Here is a 17,492-nt window from a genome sequence, read left to right as displayed (position 1 = left end):
GGTTGGACAAGATTCAATTAAAGCTGGGAGGTGGACAATATTCAATTAAAGCCAAAAGGCGTACTAAGAATGTGGCTTGACAAGGTGGTCTTGCATTGGGACAATCAGTAGAGGGGCACATTACACCAACTGCATAGCTACTAAATAAGCCTGAGAATGCTATGAACATACAGTACCTCAAACTGGTACAGCCAGATCTCCTCTCCTCTCTAGGTTTCTACCTTCTAGGGACTTTTTCCTGTCTACTATGCTTTTGCTATGCTTGCTCTTTTTGGTCTAGGCTGGGTAACACACAGTAGTTCTAAGTGCATACTGCCTGTAATCATGGCACACCTTGTCATAGTGTTGCATTGTAGCCCTGGCATCAGCATTCTTCCAAACCTGAAACATCCCAAATGACATACAAAAGCATTTCTTTATTGCTCACCAAAACCCCCAAGCACTATCAGTAATCATGAAGCATAGAATGCTAGTCCTGACTGAGTCATTAACATTAATGTGGTCAAACATTCTTCACAGATCAGTATTCTGTAGAGAGAAAGCTGCTGGTTCAGGGAAATAAGTGCAAATTCAATGACTGTACAAGGTAAGGGGAGGCATGAGTTTCTTTACAGCAGGCGAACAGTCTTTCCAGTGACAGTCAGATAGTCTTCATCTGCCAGGGCTCGCAGAGCCTCTTCAAACATGTCCTTTGTTATTGCCTGAAAGTTAACAAATTGTAAGAAACACATTAGGAGACAGAAACACTATTCAGAAGATGGATATGCCTACCATCCAATTAAAATGTACAGAAAAATACACATTTAAATCTTGTTTTAGGGTAATTGTGAGGACTGTTTTGATAATTCTCATCAACAGGAAAAGCAGAGCTGGGAGGTACTACTTACAGCTTCAGACTGTCCTCGGAGGTCATCAAACAGCTGCTGGTACTTCATGGCAGGGGTCTTTCCCTTGGACTGGATCATTTTCTTCAAGGCCTGGGTCACTTCCTCCTTACGCTTACGGGCCGTGGCACTCATTCCTGGGTTGATTAAAAACAAAAAGAGAAGATAATATTTGCACCATATTGCACATTATCAAAGATACTGACAGATACAAATTCATAACATGGTTGGGTTCGCACAGCCAACAAATCAAAAAACATACTTGAAACATTTAACATGGCAGACATCTGAAAGGAATTTGAAGAGCTGTCATAGTAAGTAATTACAAATAGACTAAATCCTCCATACCGGTTGTGAGGATGGAGATGTCGACAAAGCCAGTCCTGGGGTCTGTAGCGGACTGCTTGAGGGCTTCACGATGCAGTCTCTTGGCCTCCTCCACGTCGATGGTCTCCACCTTGTCAGAGAAGCGCACCTTGGCATGGGCCTCAGCCAGGCGGATCAGAGACTCCAGCTGCCTGGGGTAGGCAGACACCATCCCCCGCCCGCTGCCAATCTTCCTCATGTCCACGTAGGCCTGGAAGATACCCATACAATCAATCCAATTTATTTATAAAACCTTTACACTGTTGAATGCTACTGCAGGATATTTTTGTGCAATGTGTTGACCAGGACTTCATCTGGCTTAATATAGCCTAAACCTGGAACCAGCACAGAACTTGTTACATTCAGGGCCCGAAACAAACCTAGCCAGCCACTTAATACTTTTTTTTACCAGCATTTGGGGCAGTCAGGCCCTGAAGTTACGTCTACATCACAACCCCTTTCAGCTTAGAGTATTTGTTATTATTATATGCCTATATCGTACCTCAATGAGTGCCTGGCTGGCTTCTTCGTTCAGTCTGGGGTTGATGTAAGTGCGAGCGTATGCAATGTAGTCCTTCAGCACAGCCATGTCCAGGAACTCTTCCTCGATCTGCTCCTCGCTCTGGTAGTAGAGCGCCACCAGGTGGTGAGCCAGGCGACGGTCGTACGCCTCGTCTTGAGGATCCAGCATCAGGAAGATCAGATCAAATCTGTAGGGGAAAAATAGCATTTAAATGTTCTTTTTTCATATATTATGTTTAATGCCTCACATACTCAAATTATTTGTAATTTATAGCTGGTCATATGCATGTTGTGAGTTATTTTTAATTTTATATATTTTTGTCAACAAGGTGCATTTAGTTACAGTGGAGAAGTCATTGTTTGGGGTTCAGTGACCTTAAGGATATTATTGACAATCAATATCATTTATCAATAAAAGTGTCCAGGGCGGTTGACCTATCAGGTAATATTTACCTTGAGAGCAGTGTGTGAGGGAGCTGGATGTTCTCAATGGTCGTCTTCTTGGGGTTCCACTGAGACTCCACAGGATTGGCTGCTGCCAGGACGGAGGTGCGTGCATTGAGCTGGCAAATGATTCCTGCCTGCACAAAAATAGAGAGAGCTTTGTAAGAAACTACCCTGTAGTTCACCATTACTAACAGACTATTTACAAAACAGAAAACTAAATTCTAATGCTTCTACAGTAGTGAAACTATTTAAATCATTCGATGTTACCAACACCACATTTAACATTAAAATTCAAGATGGGCCTATAAGTTTGTGAAGTGCATCGTTTCTGTGAATAGTCTTGAACCTAGTGCTGAAACTTAAACATCAGTAAACTTTTTATTTAACCTTTAACTAGGAAAGTTTATCCCCTGATCTTATTTTGTTCTTTTTTTTTTTTTTTAAACCCACCTTAGCGATGGAGAGAGTCTGCTGCTCCATGACCTCATGCAGCACAGAGCGCGTACTGTCGCTCATCTTGTCAAACTCATCAATACAACATATCCCGTTATCACTGAGCACCAGGGCCCCCGTCTGAAGCACTAGCTGCTTGGTCTCTGGGTCCTTCATCACGTAGGCTGTGAGGCCCACGGCGCTGGAGCCCTTCCCAGACGTGTATTGACCGCGGGGCACCAGGTTGAACACGTACTGCAGCAGCTGGGACTTGGAGGTGCCGGGGTCCCCACAGAGCAGGATGTTTACCTCGGCACGGAAGTTACCGCGGCCTGTTTGGCTGAAGTCTTTACGGGTGCCCCCGAATAGCTGGAGAAGAATACCCTTAGGAAAAGAAGAGAAAGTTTATAGTACTGTGCATTTTGAATGGAAGTCAAATCTAAACTCAGTCAAAAATCAAACAACTGCTGCAGCAAAATGCCCTGGGAAAAGAAGGACAAACTTTATAGTACTGTTCATGGATGTTGAATGAAAGCAAAATCCACTGTAATCTGAAAGACAGCAGTTCCACATCCTTGGCAGCAGAGGACCCCACATTCATTTGATGAGAGATGAGAAAACGGTCCCATGGCGAGTTTCCCAAAAGCGTTGTAGCACAAACATCAATTACACAGCAGGCAATATAGAACATTTTATCTTTGTGCTACAACTGCTTTCACTGACCTTCTTGATGTCCTCGTGTTCATAGATGCTGGGGGCCAGGGCGGAGGAGAGACGATCGTATACATCTGGTTTGGAGGCCAGCTCCTTCAGTGTCTGGACGCGCTCTTCAGTGAAAAGCTTTTGGTCTGAATCCTCATCCAGCCCGTGAAGGCGCTTCTCATCAGTCTTGCGGAAGTGGATGACATCGATGTGGGTCTTGTACACAGACCTCACGTTGCTCTGGCGAGGGTTCTCACGCATAGGAACCGCTCTGTAGATACCTGTGGGGGAGTTGAGGAGTTTCGTCACGACAATAGGACCATTTTCTATTTACCATCAAACGTCAACATTCCAGTGATGCACTTGCATCCCAACATCAAAAAGCTCTGTAGCAGGATAGCTAACACTGATGTTGGGAGTCTCGGGACCTTAAATTTCTCAACAGTGAGTGATGACCATGAAAACACACAAGACTGATGGCTATTGCTATGCAGGGATGGAACCAAAATTATTCTCTAATCATTTAGTTCTGAACAGAACCATTATTTTTTTGGTTCCGTTACTGTTCCAACCAGCAAAATAAAGTTCTGAACCGGTTTGAACCCCAAAAAATGTAACGTTTATATTGTTCATTTCTGTTCCTTTTTAAACCTTTTTTACATTCAACTCGACATTAAATTACTTCACCAATGTATATGGGAGCTTGGTATGGAGCAGGCAAGCTACAGACAAATGTAAGGTGCGACATGTGAATGAAATTCGGCGGGTGAGGAGAGCACTGGGCATGAAGCGCTGGGCAACTTGTTGATATGACATACATTATTTGAATTAGGCCCACATAATTATACCTACGGAGGAGTGACTTCTATGAAGGAACTGAACTTCACAGAGTTGACTTAACATTGGACCAGAGCTAGCCCTGGATCATGACTCATTTTATTTAACCTGCTATCTTTACTGCTCCAGAACAGTAAAGATCACTTTTATTCTCGGTTCTGTTTCTTAAAAAAAATGTTCGGTCTTACCCGGTTTTCGGTTCCCTGAACCGGTTCCAACTTGTTTCTAATGTTCAACAAGTATATTATTCTTATGGCTTTATCTAGCTTTATTTGTGATATTTTCCCTTGCCTTGTTGGCTTGCTAGGTTATCAATCCTCTGACGACATCTGCGTTGTTGACGATAACCATCGGATTACGTGTTAAAAAAATAAAAATAAAATTACTTTGCACAAGCCGCATTTGAAGTTGCACGTGATCGTATCCACTGCTAGGTACACAGAGGCTTCTGACGACGAACTGCACACTCAACTTTTCATGACGCAGCAGGGAAATGAGTCTATAGAACCATGTCTTCTTATTCAAACTCTAGTAAGGCACAGCAGCAGTATGCATGACTACGGCTAATTGTTTCTCCTTACCACATGACCTGACCAGAAAAACTAAGCCCATGGTTATAGGCTTTAAAAAAAAGGGGCAAACAGCAGTTGAAACAAAACAAAGCGTTATTGATGCAAGGACTGACCACCAAAATATCACAATTACAATTAAGCATATTTTAAGTCTATACAGTGTTTGTTACTAACCTGGGATACGGTAGTTGAACTAAGCGCATGAGGCACTTACAAGTTATATTCTACAACAAATCACTGAATATCATTTCTTTATTAGTCCAAAAACAGATGTGGCAACTTCAGATTGCCCCTTTAACGAGAGCACACTTTTTGGAAAGCACTTTATAGCCTGTTACAGAATCCCCTTGCCGAGGGCGCTACATCATTGTGTGCTCATTTGTTTATTTGCTTTCTGGAGCCGTGCTGTCTGGCTCTCACTCATCCACACCCTTTCTCCCCCTCGCATGAGAGATTGAACATATCCAGCTCCTGGCTTCAGCCAACTAGACAATAGCCATGTATCTCACCCCTGTGCATGCTCTAGCCATGCAGTCTCTCCGAGCCCTGATTGGCTAACCAGCCTGACCCACACTCCCCAAGGGAGTAAATATGGCCCGTACCCGAACGGTCTTTGCCCCAGTTTCCCAGTCTGTGAGCATGGGTGGACCGGTGTATATGGGGATGCGTGAAAACATACGTTTGTATCACTATTGTTATGCCTGTTGGACGTGTTTACCACATATGTGCTCCAAGCAGAGATGAACTCTTCTTGACATTTGTTGCCCATTTGTATAGCTTCACGGTGTTCATTGAATGTTATTAGGTAACATGTTTATTGTTAGCATGAGTGCTAGTTGTGACTCGGGTTACTACAGTTGAATACACTTAGGTTGGAGTCATTAAAACCTGTTTTTCAACCACTTCACAAATTTCTTGATAACAAACTATAGTTTTGGCAAGTCGGTTAGGACATCTTTGTGCATGACACAATTAATTTTTCCAACAATTGTTTACAGAAAGATTATTTCACTTATAATTCACTGTATCACAATTCCAGTGGGTCAGACGTTTACATACACTAAATTGACTGTGCTTTTAAACAGCTTGGAAAATTCCAGAAAATTGTCATGGATTTAGAAGCTTCTGATAGGCTAATTGACATCATTTGAGTCAATTTGAGGTGTACCTATGGATGTATTTCAAGGCCTACCTTCAAACTCAGTGCCTCTTTGCTTGACATCATGGGAAAATCAAAAGAAAATCAGCCAAGACATCAAAGATAAACTGGAGACCTCCACAAGTCTGGTTCACCCTTGGGAGCAATTTCCAAATGCCTGAAGGATACCACGTTCATCTGTACAAACAATAGTAGGCGAGTACAAACACCATGGAACCACACAGCCATCATATTTCTCAGGAAGGAGACGCATTCTGTCTCCTAGAGATGAACGTACTTTGGTGCGAAAAGTGCAAATCAATCCCAGAACAGCAGCAAAGGACCCTGTGAAGATGCTGGAGGAAACAGGTACCAAAGTATCTATATCCACCGTAAAACAAGTCCTATATCGACATAGCCTGAAAGGCCGCTCAGCAAGGAAGAAGCCACTGCTCCAAAACCGCCATAAAAAAGCCAGACTACGGTTTGCAACTGCACATGGGGACAAAGATCGTACTTTTTAGAGAAATGTCCTCTGGTCTGATGAAACAAAAATAGAACTGTTTAGCCATAATGACCATCGTTATGTTTGGAGGGGGGGCCTTGCAAGCCGAAGAACACCATCCCAACCGTGAAGCACAGGTTGGCAGTATCATGTTGTGTGGGTGCTTTGCTGCAGGAGGGACTGGTGCACTTCACAAAATAGATGGCATCATGAGGCAGGAAAATTATGTGGATATATTGAAGCAACATCTCAAGACATCAGTCAGGAAGTTAAAGCTTGGTTGCAAATGGGTCTTGCAAATGGAAAATGACCCCAAGCATTCTTCCAAAGTTGTGGCAAAATGGCTTAAGAACAAGAAAGTCAAGGTATTGGTGGCCATCACAAAGCCCTGACTTCAATCCCATTAAAAATTTGTGGGCAGAACTGAAAAAGCATGTGCGAGCAAGGAGGCCTACAAACCTGACTCAGTTACACCAGCTCTGTCAGCAGGAATGGGCCAAAATTCACCCAACTTATTGTGGGAAGCTTGTGGAAGGCTACCTGAAACGTTTGACCCAAGTTAAACAATTTAAAGGCAATGCTACCAAATACTAATTGAGTGTGTAAACTTATGACCCATTGGAAATGTGATGAAAGATACTATATGCTACATTTCACATTCTTAAAATAAAGTGGTGATCTAACTGACCTAAAACAGGTAATTTTTACTAGGATTAAATGTCAGGAATTGTGTAAAACTGAGTTTAAATATATTTGGCTAAGGTGCATGTAAACTTCCGACTTCAACTGGTTATTAGATAGTCCTTTGCTCCAGTTGTATTAATCATCATGCCTTCATACATAGCATAGCTTCTCTCATTATATTGCACTCTGCACATATCTACGCAGTGTATTTATATCCTGTATAGCATATTCATTTTCTCTCTGTACCTTTACAGGACCATCCCCATGTTCATCTTCCTCAGGGTGTTTAAATAAAGTTCATGCGTGTTAACTCTTGGGCTGCTTTATTCCCCTCTAACCGGGGGCGGCGTCAGTGGGTCACAAACCAGTAAAATACGTATTGCCGGGTTGCCCTCTTCCACATACCATATCCAACAGCAAAGCTATACATTATTGCTTCACAACCAGTTCTTCTACAGGGCAAACAGCTCACCAGTGATGTTGATGCGGTCTCCTGGCTGTACTTTGTCGACCAGGTCGTTGTGAGCGTACACTATGGTGGTGTGAGGGGTCTGCCCAGCAGGCATGTCATCAGGAGACTCCTGCACTTTGATCTGAAAAGGGGAGATGAGAAAAAAAAAGGAATCAGAATGAGAAAACCAGAGTTCTGCTTCTTCAGAGCTGTGTCTGGGAATACACTAGTATTGGATTTGTGTTCTAACCCAAGAAGACAAGCTTTTATGGACTAATGGGTATCTGAACTAAACCAATACCCTCAGTTTTCTGTTCAGCAGCATCCAAACAAATGGTATCTTCCATTTAAAGTAAGCAGACTGACTGTCTTAAAGTATAACAACCCCCTGCATGACCTACTTAAAAAAACGCTTTCACTCCATATCTCACCATCTGTTTGTCAGAGAAGGCTGAGCGGTTGTGGATGAGGGCCAGACTGTGGGTGGTGTTGCAGTTGCGGCACACGGCGGGCTCTGCAATGCGGCCGCGGTCCACCTCCACGCGGGTAGAAAAGGCACAAACCTGGCACTGGAAGAAGGCCTCCTGCATCTCTGGGATCAGCTGGGAGGTCCTGATCACCATGCCGCTGATGGTGATCATTTGGTCAATGTCTGGAAGGAGAGGGACAGAGGAAGATTGTATTAAGTACTGAGCACTATAGCACCAGATATGGCTTCAAATTGTACTTGTTTCAAACATTTCAGATATGCTTGACTGAGCTTGCCCGGGGCAAATGGAATCAATGTAAGCCCCAAAAGTACAAATCATCTGGCACGAGGCCGCAGGCTCATTCAAACGCTCAATTTTGAAAGAAAATCAATGTTTAATTGAGTATAATTCACTCTTCATATGGTTTATAGTGCAATAGATGTTCATCCATTGTTCAGGGAGGCTAGACATCGATCAGATGATATGGTCTATTACTAGGAAAACAGAAAGGAAAACGCCGCACAATGCTGCTCATGCTCCCAGGTGATATTTATTTTTAACAACGTTTCGACCCGTAGGTCTTCATCAGACTGATGTACCCTGATGTGCGTATGTTCTTCAGCTTTTGTACTATTACTAGGACAGTCACGTTTACCGTATTGCCGCCACACCGGAAGTCACGAGTCATGACTGCAGTCAAATGACATGACCGATGAGTCACGGTTACTAGACTTCTCCAAAACGACGCGCTGATGCCGCTGATGGTCATTAGTAGCCTAGCAAACTTACTAACGGCCAGTCGCTAATACCCTGGTATTAAGCGCTCTATTGTCCCTCTAATCACTGACATAGGTGCAAATGCAATCGAAAATCTAATCAAACACTTCATGAGAGCCCTGGCATTCAGAGTTTGGGCGGAATAGGATCACCTGTTGCAGTGAGAGCCAGCTCCTGGTAGCTACAAGACCATGGTGCTTACCTATGGCTATGCTCAAACCCTACACCCCAACCCGAGCACTCCGTTCTGCCACCGCAGGCCTCTTGGCCCTCCCACCCCTACGGGAGGGCCGCTCGTCTCTGTCCTGGCACCCCAATGGTGGAACTAGCTTCCCCCTGAAGCTAGGACGGCAGAGTCTCTGCCCATCTTCCAAAAACATCTAAAAGCCTACTTCTTCAAACAGTATTTTAAATAATCCTACTCTCTTCGACCCTCCCCTCCCATTAAAAAAATAAAAAATAACACTTAACCAGCACTTGCACTTGACCCCCTCTTCTAGCTCTTACTCTACTGACAGCTACTTTAAAGGAAAAATGTACTTTCTATGCCTGTGATATGTGGTTGTACCACCTAGCTATCTTAAGATGAATGCACTAACTAAGTCGCTCTGGATAAGAGTGTCTGCTCAATGACTAAAATGTAAATAGCTGGTTGATGCATGGAATGAAGTAAGTTTTACTATTAGCCCATGTTGCGCAACATTTCTATAGGCTATGCAATTGCGTGAGAAAACTGAGTTGATGGCCTCTATTAAAAAGAGGGATACCATAAGTTTTCTATAGGCTAGTCTAATATAGGTCTAATATATTTATTTCTTAAAATTCCTAATATTAAGCACATTGCTTCACTTTACAACCGGAGTAGCCTACCTGGCTGGCATGAAAAAAGAACCGTGTGAAAATGTCCTCCATTCGCTATTTAAATGCATAAGGATGACCTTTTTTCCCCCGGCCCTGTTCCGACAGGTGCGCGATAATGGCCCTAAATCAAAACTAATTGCACACATACAGCACAAGTCAAAAGTTTGGACACACCTCATTTCAGGGTTTTTCTTTGTTTTTACATTGTAGAATAATAGTGAAGACATCTAAACTATGAAATAACACATGGAATCACGTAGTAACCAAAAAAGTTTGAGATTTGAGATTCTTCAAAGTAGGCACCCTTTGCCTTGACGACAGCTTTGCACACTCTCGGCATTCTCTCAACCAGCTTCATGAGGTAGTCACCTGGAATGCATTTCAATTAACAGGTGTGCCTTGTTAAAAGTTAATTTGTGGAATTAATGTTCTTCTTAATGCATTTGAGCCAATCAGTTGTGTTGTGACAAGGTAGGGGTGGTACACAGAAGATAGCCCAATTTGGTAAAAGACCAAGTCCATATTATGGCAAGAACAGCTCAAATATGTAAAGAAACGACAGTCCATTACTTCAAGACATGAAGGTCAGTCACTCTGGACAATTTCAAGAACTTGAACGTTTCTTCAAGTGCAGTCGCAAAAACCATCAAGCGCTATGATGAAACTGGCTCTCATGAGGACCGCCACAGGAAAGGAAGACCTAGAGTTACCTCTGCTGCAGAGGATAAGTTCATTCGAGTTACCAGCCTCAGAAATTGCAGCCCAAATAAATGTAAAAGACACATCAACTGTTCAGAGGAGACTGTGTGAATCAGGCCTTCAACTTAAGGACACCAATAAGAAGAAGAAGAGACTTGCTTGGGGCAAGAAACACAAGCAAAGGACATTAGACCAGTGCAAATCTGCCCTTTGGTCTGATGAGTACACATTTTAGGTTTTTGGTTCCAAGCGTTGTGTCTTTGTGAGACGCAGAGTAGATGAACGGATGATCTCTGCATGTGTGGTTCCCACCGTGAAGCATGGAGGTGGTGTGATGGTGCTTTGCTGGTGACACTGTCTGATTTATTTAGAATTCAAGGCACACTTAACCAGCATGGCTACCACAGCGATACGCCATCCCATCTGGTTTGCGCTTAGTGGGACTATCATTTGTTTTTCAACAGGACAATGACCCAAAACACACCTCCAGCCTGTGTAAGGGCTATTTGACCAAGGAGAGTGATGGAGTGCTGCATCAGATGAACTAGTCTCCACAATCCCCCAGACCCCATCCAATTGAGATGGTTTGGGATGAGTTGGACCGCAGAGTGAAGGAAAAGCAGCCAACAAGTGCTCAGCATGTGTGGGAACTCCTTCAAGACTTTTGGAAAAGCATTCCTCATGAAGCTGGTTGAGAGAATGCCAAGAGTGCAAAGCTGTCATCAAGGCAAAGGGTGGCTACTTTGAAGAATTTCAAATATATTTTCATTTGTTTAACACTTTTTAGGTTACTACATGATTCCATGTGTTATTTCATAGTTTTGATGTCTTCATTATTATTCTACAATGTAGGAAATAGTATAAATAAAACAAAAACCCTGGAATGAGTATGTGTCCAAACTTTTGATTGATACTGTATATTATTTAGTATATGCAGACAGGATTACATTGAGAATAGCCTGATGGGTGAGATTATCACCAGTTGTGAATGACGTTCAGCATGTGCAGTCTAGGCAAGAAACAGCACATGCATTTTTTTTTTTACTTTTTCAAACCAGAGTCGGATGCTTCATGCTCACTACCTAGCCCAAAGGCCTATATGTTTTGATATGGTTTGTATCAACTAAAGTGGCCACATAACTAAGCATACCCTATACGCCTAGGACCCCTGGAACAAGGCTGGAGAGCCCATAGCCTAAAGAGCCTAGTGAAACGTGTTCTTATAAGCCCAGTCATTGCGCAATCACGTGAAAACAGTTGACTGGCCACTATTAAAAAGAGGTTCAAGCTTTCTTTATTGCTTTATTTCTTTATTGCTAAATTCTTAAAATTAAACACATTAATTCACTTTACAACCGATGTAGCCAACCTGGCATATTAAAAACGGAACCGCGGGAAGCGCTTACGCCATTCGCTATTCCAGTGCAGACTAAGGATAGCATGTTTTTTTGTGGGCCACTCTAAATCAAATAATCCCACACATGTTAGTAGGCTATATGCAAAGACCAGATTCAATTCAGAATAGTCTGATGGATGAGAATACTGCTGAGTGCTTGTCAAATTGTGAATAAGAGAAAGATGGTATGCAGCATGTGCAAGAAACATGCTACTTTTGTCAAATCACCATTAAGTGTCGCATCATGCAGCCTTAGAAATCAAAACATATACCTTAAGGTTTGTATCACAACTAAAGTTGCATAAATAACTACATTTAAGCATATAGGACATGTTTTAAATGATCACTTTGTTAACCAATCAACAGAACAGCAGCATGCATGTGCGCACTCCCACCAGAAAAATATCCTTTCTATTTTATTCAGCTATGTTCAATTCTATTCTTCTTACTATAATATAAAATGCCACAGGAATTATAAGCAAATCTTGTCTGCGAAATGAACTAGTGTATCGAACAGCCACATGGCATAGCCAGATCTGGGCCTAACATGACTCAGAATATGCTATTCGGTTCTTTTCTCCACATGTTTCTTCAGAAATGACTAAAATAAATAATGGATTTATTGTGTTGGTGTAGGCTATATTAAATTGATTTATTAGCCTATTTTAAAAAGTGTGTTCCAGAGGTCCACATCAGTGTCTTGTAGGCTATGTGTGGAAGTCCGGAGATGTTAAGCGCATTTATGTTAATTAACGGTGAATAACAGTGAGACCGGCAGTTATTTGCATGACAGTTACCGGCTGACAAAATGTAATTACCGCCACAGCCCTATTACCTTCAGGGTTCAGGCTCCTCATGTTCCTAGTCTTCAGGGCGTTGTACGGCCGCACCTGGATCTGGTGCTCCAAGATGGAGTCTGGGAAACGCTCAAAGAACAGCTCATTGACAGCCATGTCAAATGTGGGGATGACTTCCTGTGAAAGAGATATAGGAAAAACAACATTATGAATCACCATTCTTATTGGTATGCCATACATAATTAAACATATTGCATCTCTATGCCCATGGTAATAAATGGTAGAAAAATATTTAGCAGACAAATATTACACCAACCCACCTTTGCTAGCTGTCACAATTTGATTTAACGCTGTCATATGGGAAACATTTTAAGTTAGCATTCATAGCCCATTATCTCCCATTAATATTAAAGAGGTCCTAAAGCTAGAAATCAAATATCTAAATGACCATCTTAAAACAATTGCACATGTTAGCTTAGTAGAACTTAAACACACCCCCCACTTAAGACTCAAGAGGGTTCATATGTGAGACCGTCTGGTGCGTGCGTGTTTACCTGGGGGTAGGAGATGAGCTGCCTGTACAGGTCTGCATCAAAGGACTGCACATGGCCGCAGTTGACGTTCAGCACAGGCTCACCAACCACACTGATCTAGAGGGACAACACAAATAGAAAATTATCACTACCAAAAAAATAAGTGCAATACTAGTCTCAAGACAAGATGTAAATGGTTGATCACTGTTATTGGTGTCACTGGTGCTAGGGGGAGGGGGACCTACCTCCTCCAGCTTCTGCATGTAGAGAGGCTCGTTCAGGTCCAAACCAGCATTCTCATCCTCGTTGGAAGTCGGGTCAATGAACCTCTGCAGGAATCTCTGTGGGGAAAATGAACAATAATAGCATTCAGATAAAATGATCTAACAGATTGAACTCACATTTTTTCTTATCAATTACATTTGTATTATTTAATTTTCTACACCAAAGAAAGCAAAGCCCTAAGGTTAATTTCCGTACCTGGAACTTCTCCTTGCACGTTCCCACGTTGACATCAGTGCCCCAGATAACAAGCTTCTGACCCACTGCCTGCTCACTGGCTACTGCACCATCTGCACTTGGCTGGTGGAGGACAAAATGGCATTAGCTGTTATAGATTTCCTAACAATGTCATTCTATATCTATATAGCATTAGCGGTTATACATCTTTCTCCATATAGGAGTTTCTCTACTCACCGGCTCAGAGTGAAGGTCCACCTGGGGGGCCTTCCTGATGGAGCCCAGGTCAGGGCGCTGTCTGGCTGGGGTGCCACGCACACCACTACGGGGGGTGCCCTCCACCCTGGAGCTAGGAGTCCCGTACATCAGAGGGGAGCTCATGTCCACCTCACTGGGGAGAACTGAGGAGAAGACATTGACATCACATGGTCAAAATCTCAGTTCTTTTAGGTACAGTTCCAGTTCATTTTTTGCAGTTGTGCTGCACAAATGATCTGGGCCCATCTCCACAAAGCATCTCAGAGTAGGAGTGCTGATCTTGGATCTGTCCATATAAATCATATCGAACGTTATTTGTCACATGCTTACCTTCCCGTGAAATGCTTACTTACTTGCGGCCTAATAAGCATTCTAGTACAGTTAAATAGTTCACACACACATGGACGCAGCGGTCTAAGGCACTGCATCTCAATGCAAGAGGTGTCACTACAGTCCCTGGTTTGAATCCAGGCTGTTTCACATATCAACAACTTTAAAAGTTTCTTCAAGTGCAGTCACAAAAAACACCAAACTGGCTCTTATGAGGACCACCACAGGAAAGAAGACCCAGAGTTACCTCTGCTGCAGAGGATAAGTTCATTAAGAGTTACCAGCCTCAGAAATGGGCAATTAACTGCACCTCAGATTGCAGCCCAAAGAAATGCTTCACAGAGTTCAAGTAACAGACACATCTGAACATCAACTGTTCAGAGGAGACTGTGGGAAATCAGGCCTTCATGGTCGAATTGCTGCAAAGAAACCACTACTAAAGGACACCAATAAGAAGAAGAGACTTGCTTGGGCCAAAAAACACAAGCAAAGGACATGAGACCGGTGGAAATCTGTCCTTTAGTCTGATGAGTCCAAATTGGAGATTTTTGGTTCCAACCGCCGTGTCTTTGTGAGATGCAGAGTAAGTGAACAGATGATCTCTGCATGTGTGGTTCCCACCGTGAAGCATGGAGGTGGTGTGATGGTGCTTTGCTGGGGACACTGTCTGTGATTTATTTAGAATTCAAGGCACACTTAACCAGCATGGCTACCACAGCATTCTGCAGCGATACGCCACCCCATCTGGTTTGCGCTTAGTGGGACTATCATTTGTTTTTCAACAGGACAATGACCCAAAACAAACCTCCAGGCTGTGTAAGGGCTATTTGACCAAGAAGGAGAGTGATGGAGTGCTGCATCAGATGACCTGGTCTCCACAATCACCCAACCTCAACCCAATTGAGATGGTTTGGGATGAGTTGGACAGCAGAGTGAAGGAAAGGACCCAACAAGTGCTCAGCATATGTGGGAACTCCTTCAAGACTGTTGGAAAAGCATTCTTCATGAAGCTGGTTGAGAGAATGCCAAGAGTGTGTGTGCAAAACTGTCAAAGCAAAGGGTAGCTACTTTGAAGAATATAAAATCTATTTTGATTTGTTTAACTTTTTGGTTACTACATGATTCCATGTGTGTTATTTCATAGTGTTGATGTCTTCACTACTATTCTACAGTGTATAAAATAGTAAAATAAAGAAAAACCCTTGAATGAGTATGTGTCCAGACTTTTGACTGGTACTGTATATTTATGCGACTGCAAAAAAAAGACTAACTCAAACTGCATCATTCTGTGTGTCAATGCTGGAGAGGCAGTTACCTGAGCGGCGTGGGCTGGAGAACAGAGAGGTGTCATGGACAGCAGGGCTGGCAATGTCTGTGGCTGGAGACGTGGGCATGGCCGGCAGATCCCCGTTGGAGGAGTCCTGACCTCTCCGCCGCTGGGAAGGAGGGGAGACCAGGCCATCACTGCCAGCTACAGAGACAGAAAAAGACAGTTGGTTACGTTAGATTAGACTGCTTCCTTTCATGTGATTTATATGTCCTTGAGTGTTATATTAAATTAAAAACAGAATATCACTGTACAAAATCAAACTGTAAATATAGTTTATGGTCCTCAGAACATTTTTCTGTCAACTTACGAGTGGCTGGAATGTCATCCCTGTTGCGCTTGCGTCTACCGGGAGTTGATGTTGAAGACATTCTGTATGATCACAGGTCCTAGAAAAGAAATCTGGTTGACTATACGGTCCAAAAAAAAGTTCAATAACGTTAAATGTATGCGTCTTCGTAAAATAACAATGCAACCAGTAAGTAACACATAGCTGAGTTGAACTTGAATCAGCTAATAAAGCCAGTAGTTAGTTATGTCACTGGCTAACTAGTTAATTGTTGGTAGCTATTTGCATTCTTTTCGACGTGTAATGAAACAATGCATCCTAGCCAGTTAGCTGGCTGGGAAGTCAACTAAACTTCCGAAAGAGCTTGTAAACTAAAAACCAAATATTGATTGTAAATCCTTAACTAGGTACATTCAAATATCTATTCCTACTCATTTATCAAATACTTCGATGGCTGGCATGTTCAAGACAATTGTAAAACAGTAGCTAGCTAGTGCAAGTTAACAATAGAGAGAAAGCTACAGTAACTAGCTACGTTAGTATCTTTGCATGAAAGGCACCAACTACTACTAGCCGAGGAAACCCAGTCTGATTTTATTTTTAAAAAAATCCGGTGAACACTCCCAAACACATGAATTAGGTAATCTGAATTTGCTCTAACATAAAACATTTAATAGACAACGACCTAGTTAATTTAGCTTTTGATAACCTTAGAAATAGCTAGCTACAGTATCTTAAAATGACTTCTCTTACCTACTACGTGGTGCTACTGCAATGAATTTGGCGCGAAATTGCGGGTGTGACGTTTCAAGTCCCGGGAAACTTTGCACCAATAGCGAAGCTAAACTACGGGTGCGCTAACCATTAGCGTTTGCACATCAAGGTGGTTCCGGAGTGTCTTACAATCAGTACGGTTTACATTAATACTTTTATTTTTGTAAGTATTTCATCATTATTTCAGGAGTAGACCAATTATTTGCATTGTAATAATTGTGTTCACCTAAAGGTCTGGGTAATCCCCCCATCAATCTGATATCGTTTCACCCGACATATTCCACTCAGGGGCGCTAGTGTAAACCTTTACCACAAGGTGGCGTATGTGCCATGAGAAATGTGTTAACATTTTTCGACTATCACTCGAAAAATACAGAATACATATCTTTAGGTTTTCATAGAATTTATGGGAATGGCATGAAACAAATTCCGGGAACACATCAAACATGTAGAATTGCTCTTACCATAAGTAATTACTCTGCATTCTTCTATATAGTAACAATGCCTTTATAACAAATTAATAACCATGATAACCTACTTTCCAGGGCCATCATGGACATTTAATTTATAGACAACGGCATATACTGTACACAAAAATCTGTGAATATAAAATATTGTTCATTATGTAACATTTCCACTGCCCACAATGTCATATGACCAGAGACGTGCACTTGACAGTTTACATCAATGGTTCCCAACCAAGGGTACTTGGCCTACCCACAGTGGGTACTAGAGAAGACTCATGAGACCATAGGCCTACTGGTAAAAACTACATGAGGGGGCAACGGTTGGGAACCACTGGTTTACATGATGATGCCTATAAAAACTCTGGCTCCACATACGCAGCATGAAATTGTGCGCTTGTCAGTTAGGGAATTATTTTAATCTGGCCCGGGCGCCTTGGCGTGTTTTGCCCTGGGTGAAAATTGATTGCATTCGTTTTGGAACCGGGCTTCCTCCCGGGCGTGAGCCAGGTTCGCCG

The 17,492-nt window shown here is 42.5% G+C and overlaps 1 protein-coding gene across 4 annotated transcripts; it reads right to left on the bottom strand.

The window, feature by feature from the left end:
* Positions 1-396: 396 nt before the first annotated feature.
* Positions 397-16,555, bottom strand: mcm4 (minichromosome maintenance complex component 4). Of its 4 annotated transcripts, none has more exons than XM_014190931.3 (17): positions 16,490-16,555; positions 15,758-15,836; positions 15,436-15,591; positions 13,770-13,933; positions 13,554-13,655; positions 13,319-13,414; positions 13,095-13,190; positions 12,579-12,717; positions 7,972-8,192; positions 7,562-7,682; positions 3,375-3,634; positions 2,670-3,035; positions 2,226-2,353; positions 1,753-1,960; positions 1,233-1,461; positions 888-1,021; positions 397-701 (listed from the first exon to the last, which is right to left on the bottom strand). In XM_014190931.3, the coding sequence occupies exons 2-17, from the start codon at positions 15,816-15,818 to the stop codon at positions 609-611; spliced, it is 2,574 nt and encodes an 857-aa protein (XP_014046406.1). In that variant the 5' UTR covers positions 15,819-15,836; positions 16,490-16,555; the 3' UTR covers positions 397-608.
* Between the last annotated feature and the right edge of the window lie 937 nt (positions 16,556-17,492).

Source organism: Salmo salar, chromosome 03 (assembly GCF_965601325.2).
Source record: "Salmo salar chromosome 03, fSalSal1, whole genome shotgun sequence".
Taxonomy (NCBI): Eukaryota; Metazoa; Chordata; class Actinopteri; order Salmoniformes; family Salmonidae; genus Salmo; species Salmo salar.
The sequence above is the reverse complement of the archived record's forward strand: the minus strand, read 5'-3'. Positions and strand labels throughout refer to the sequence as shown.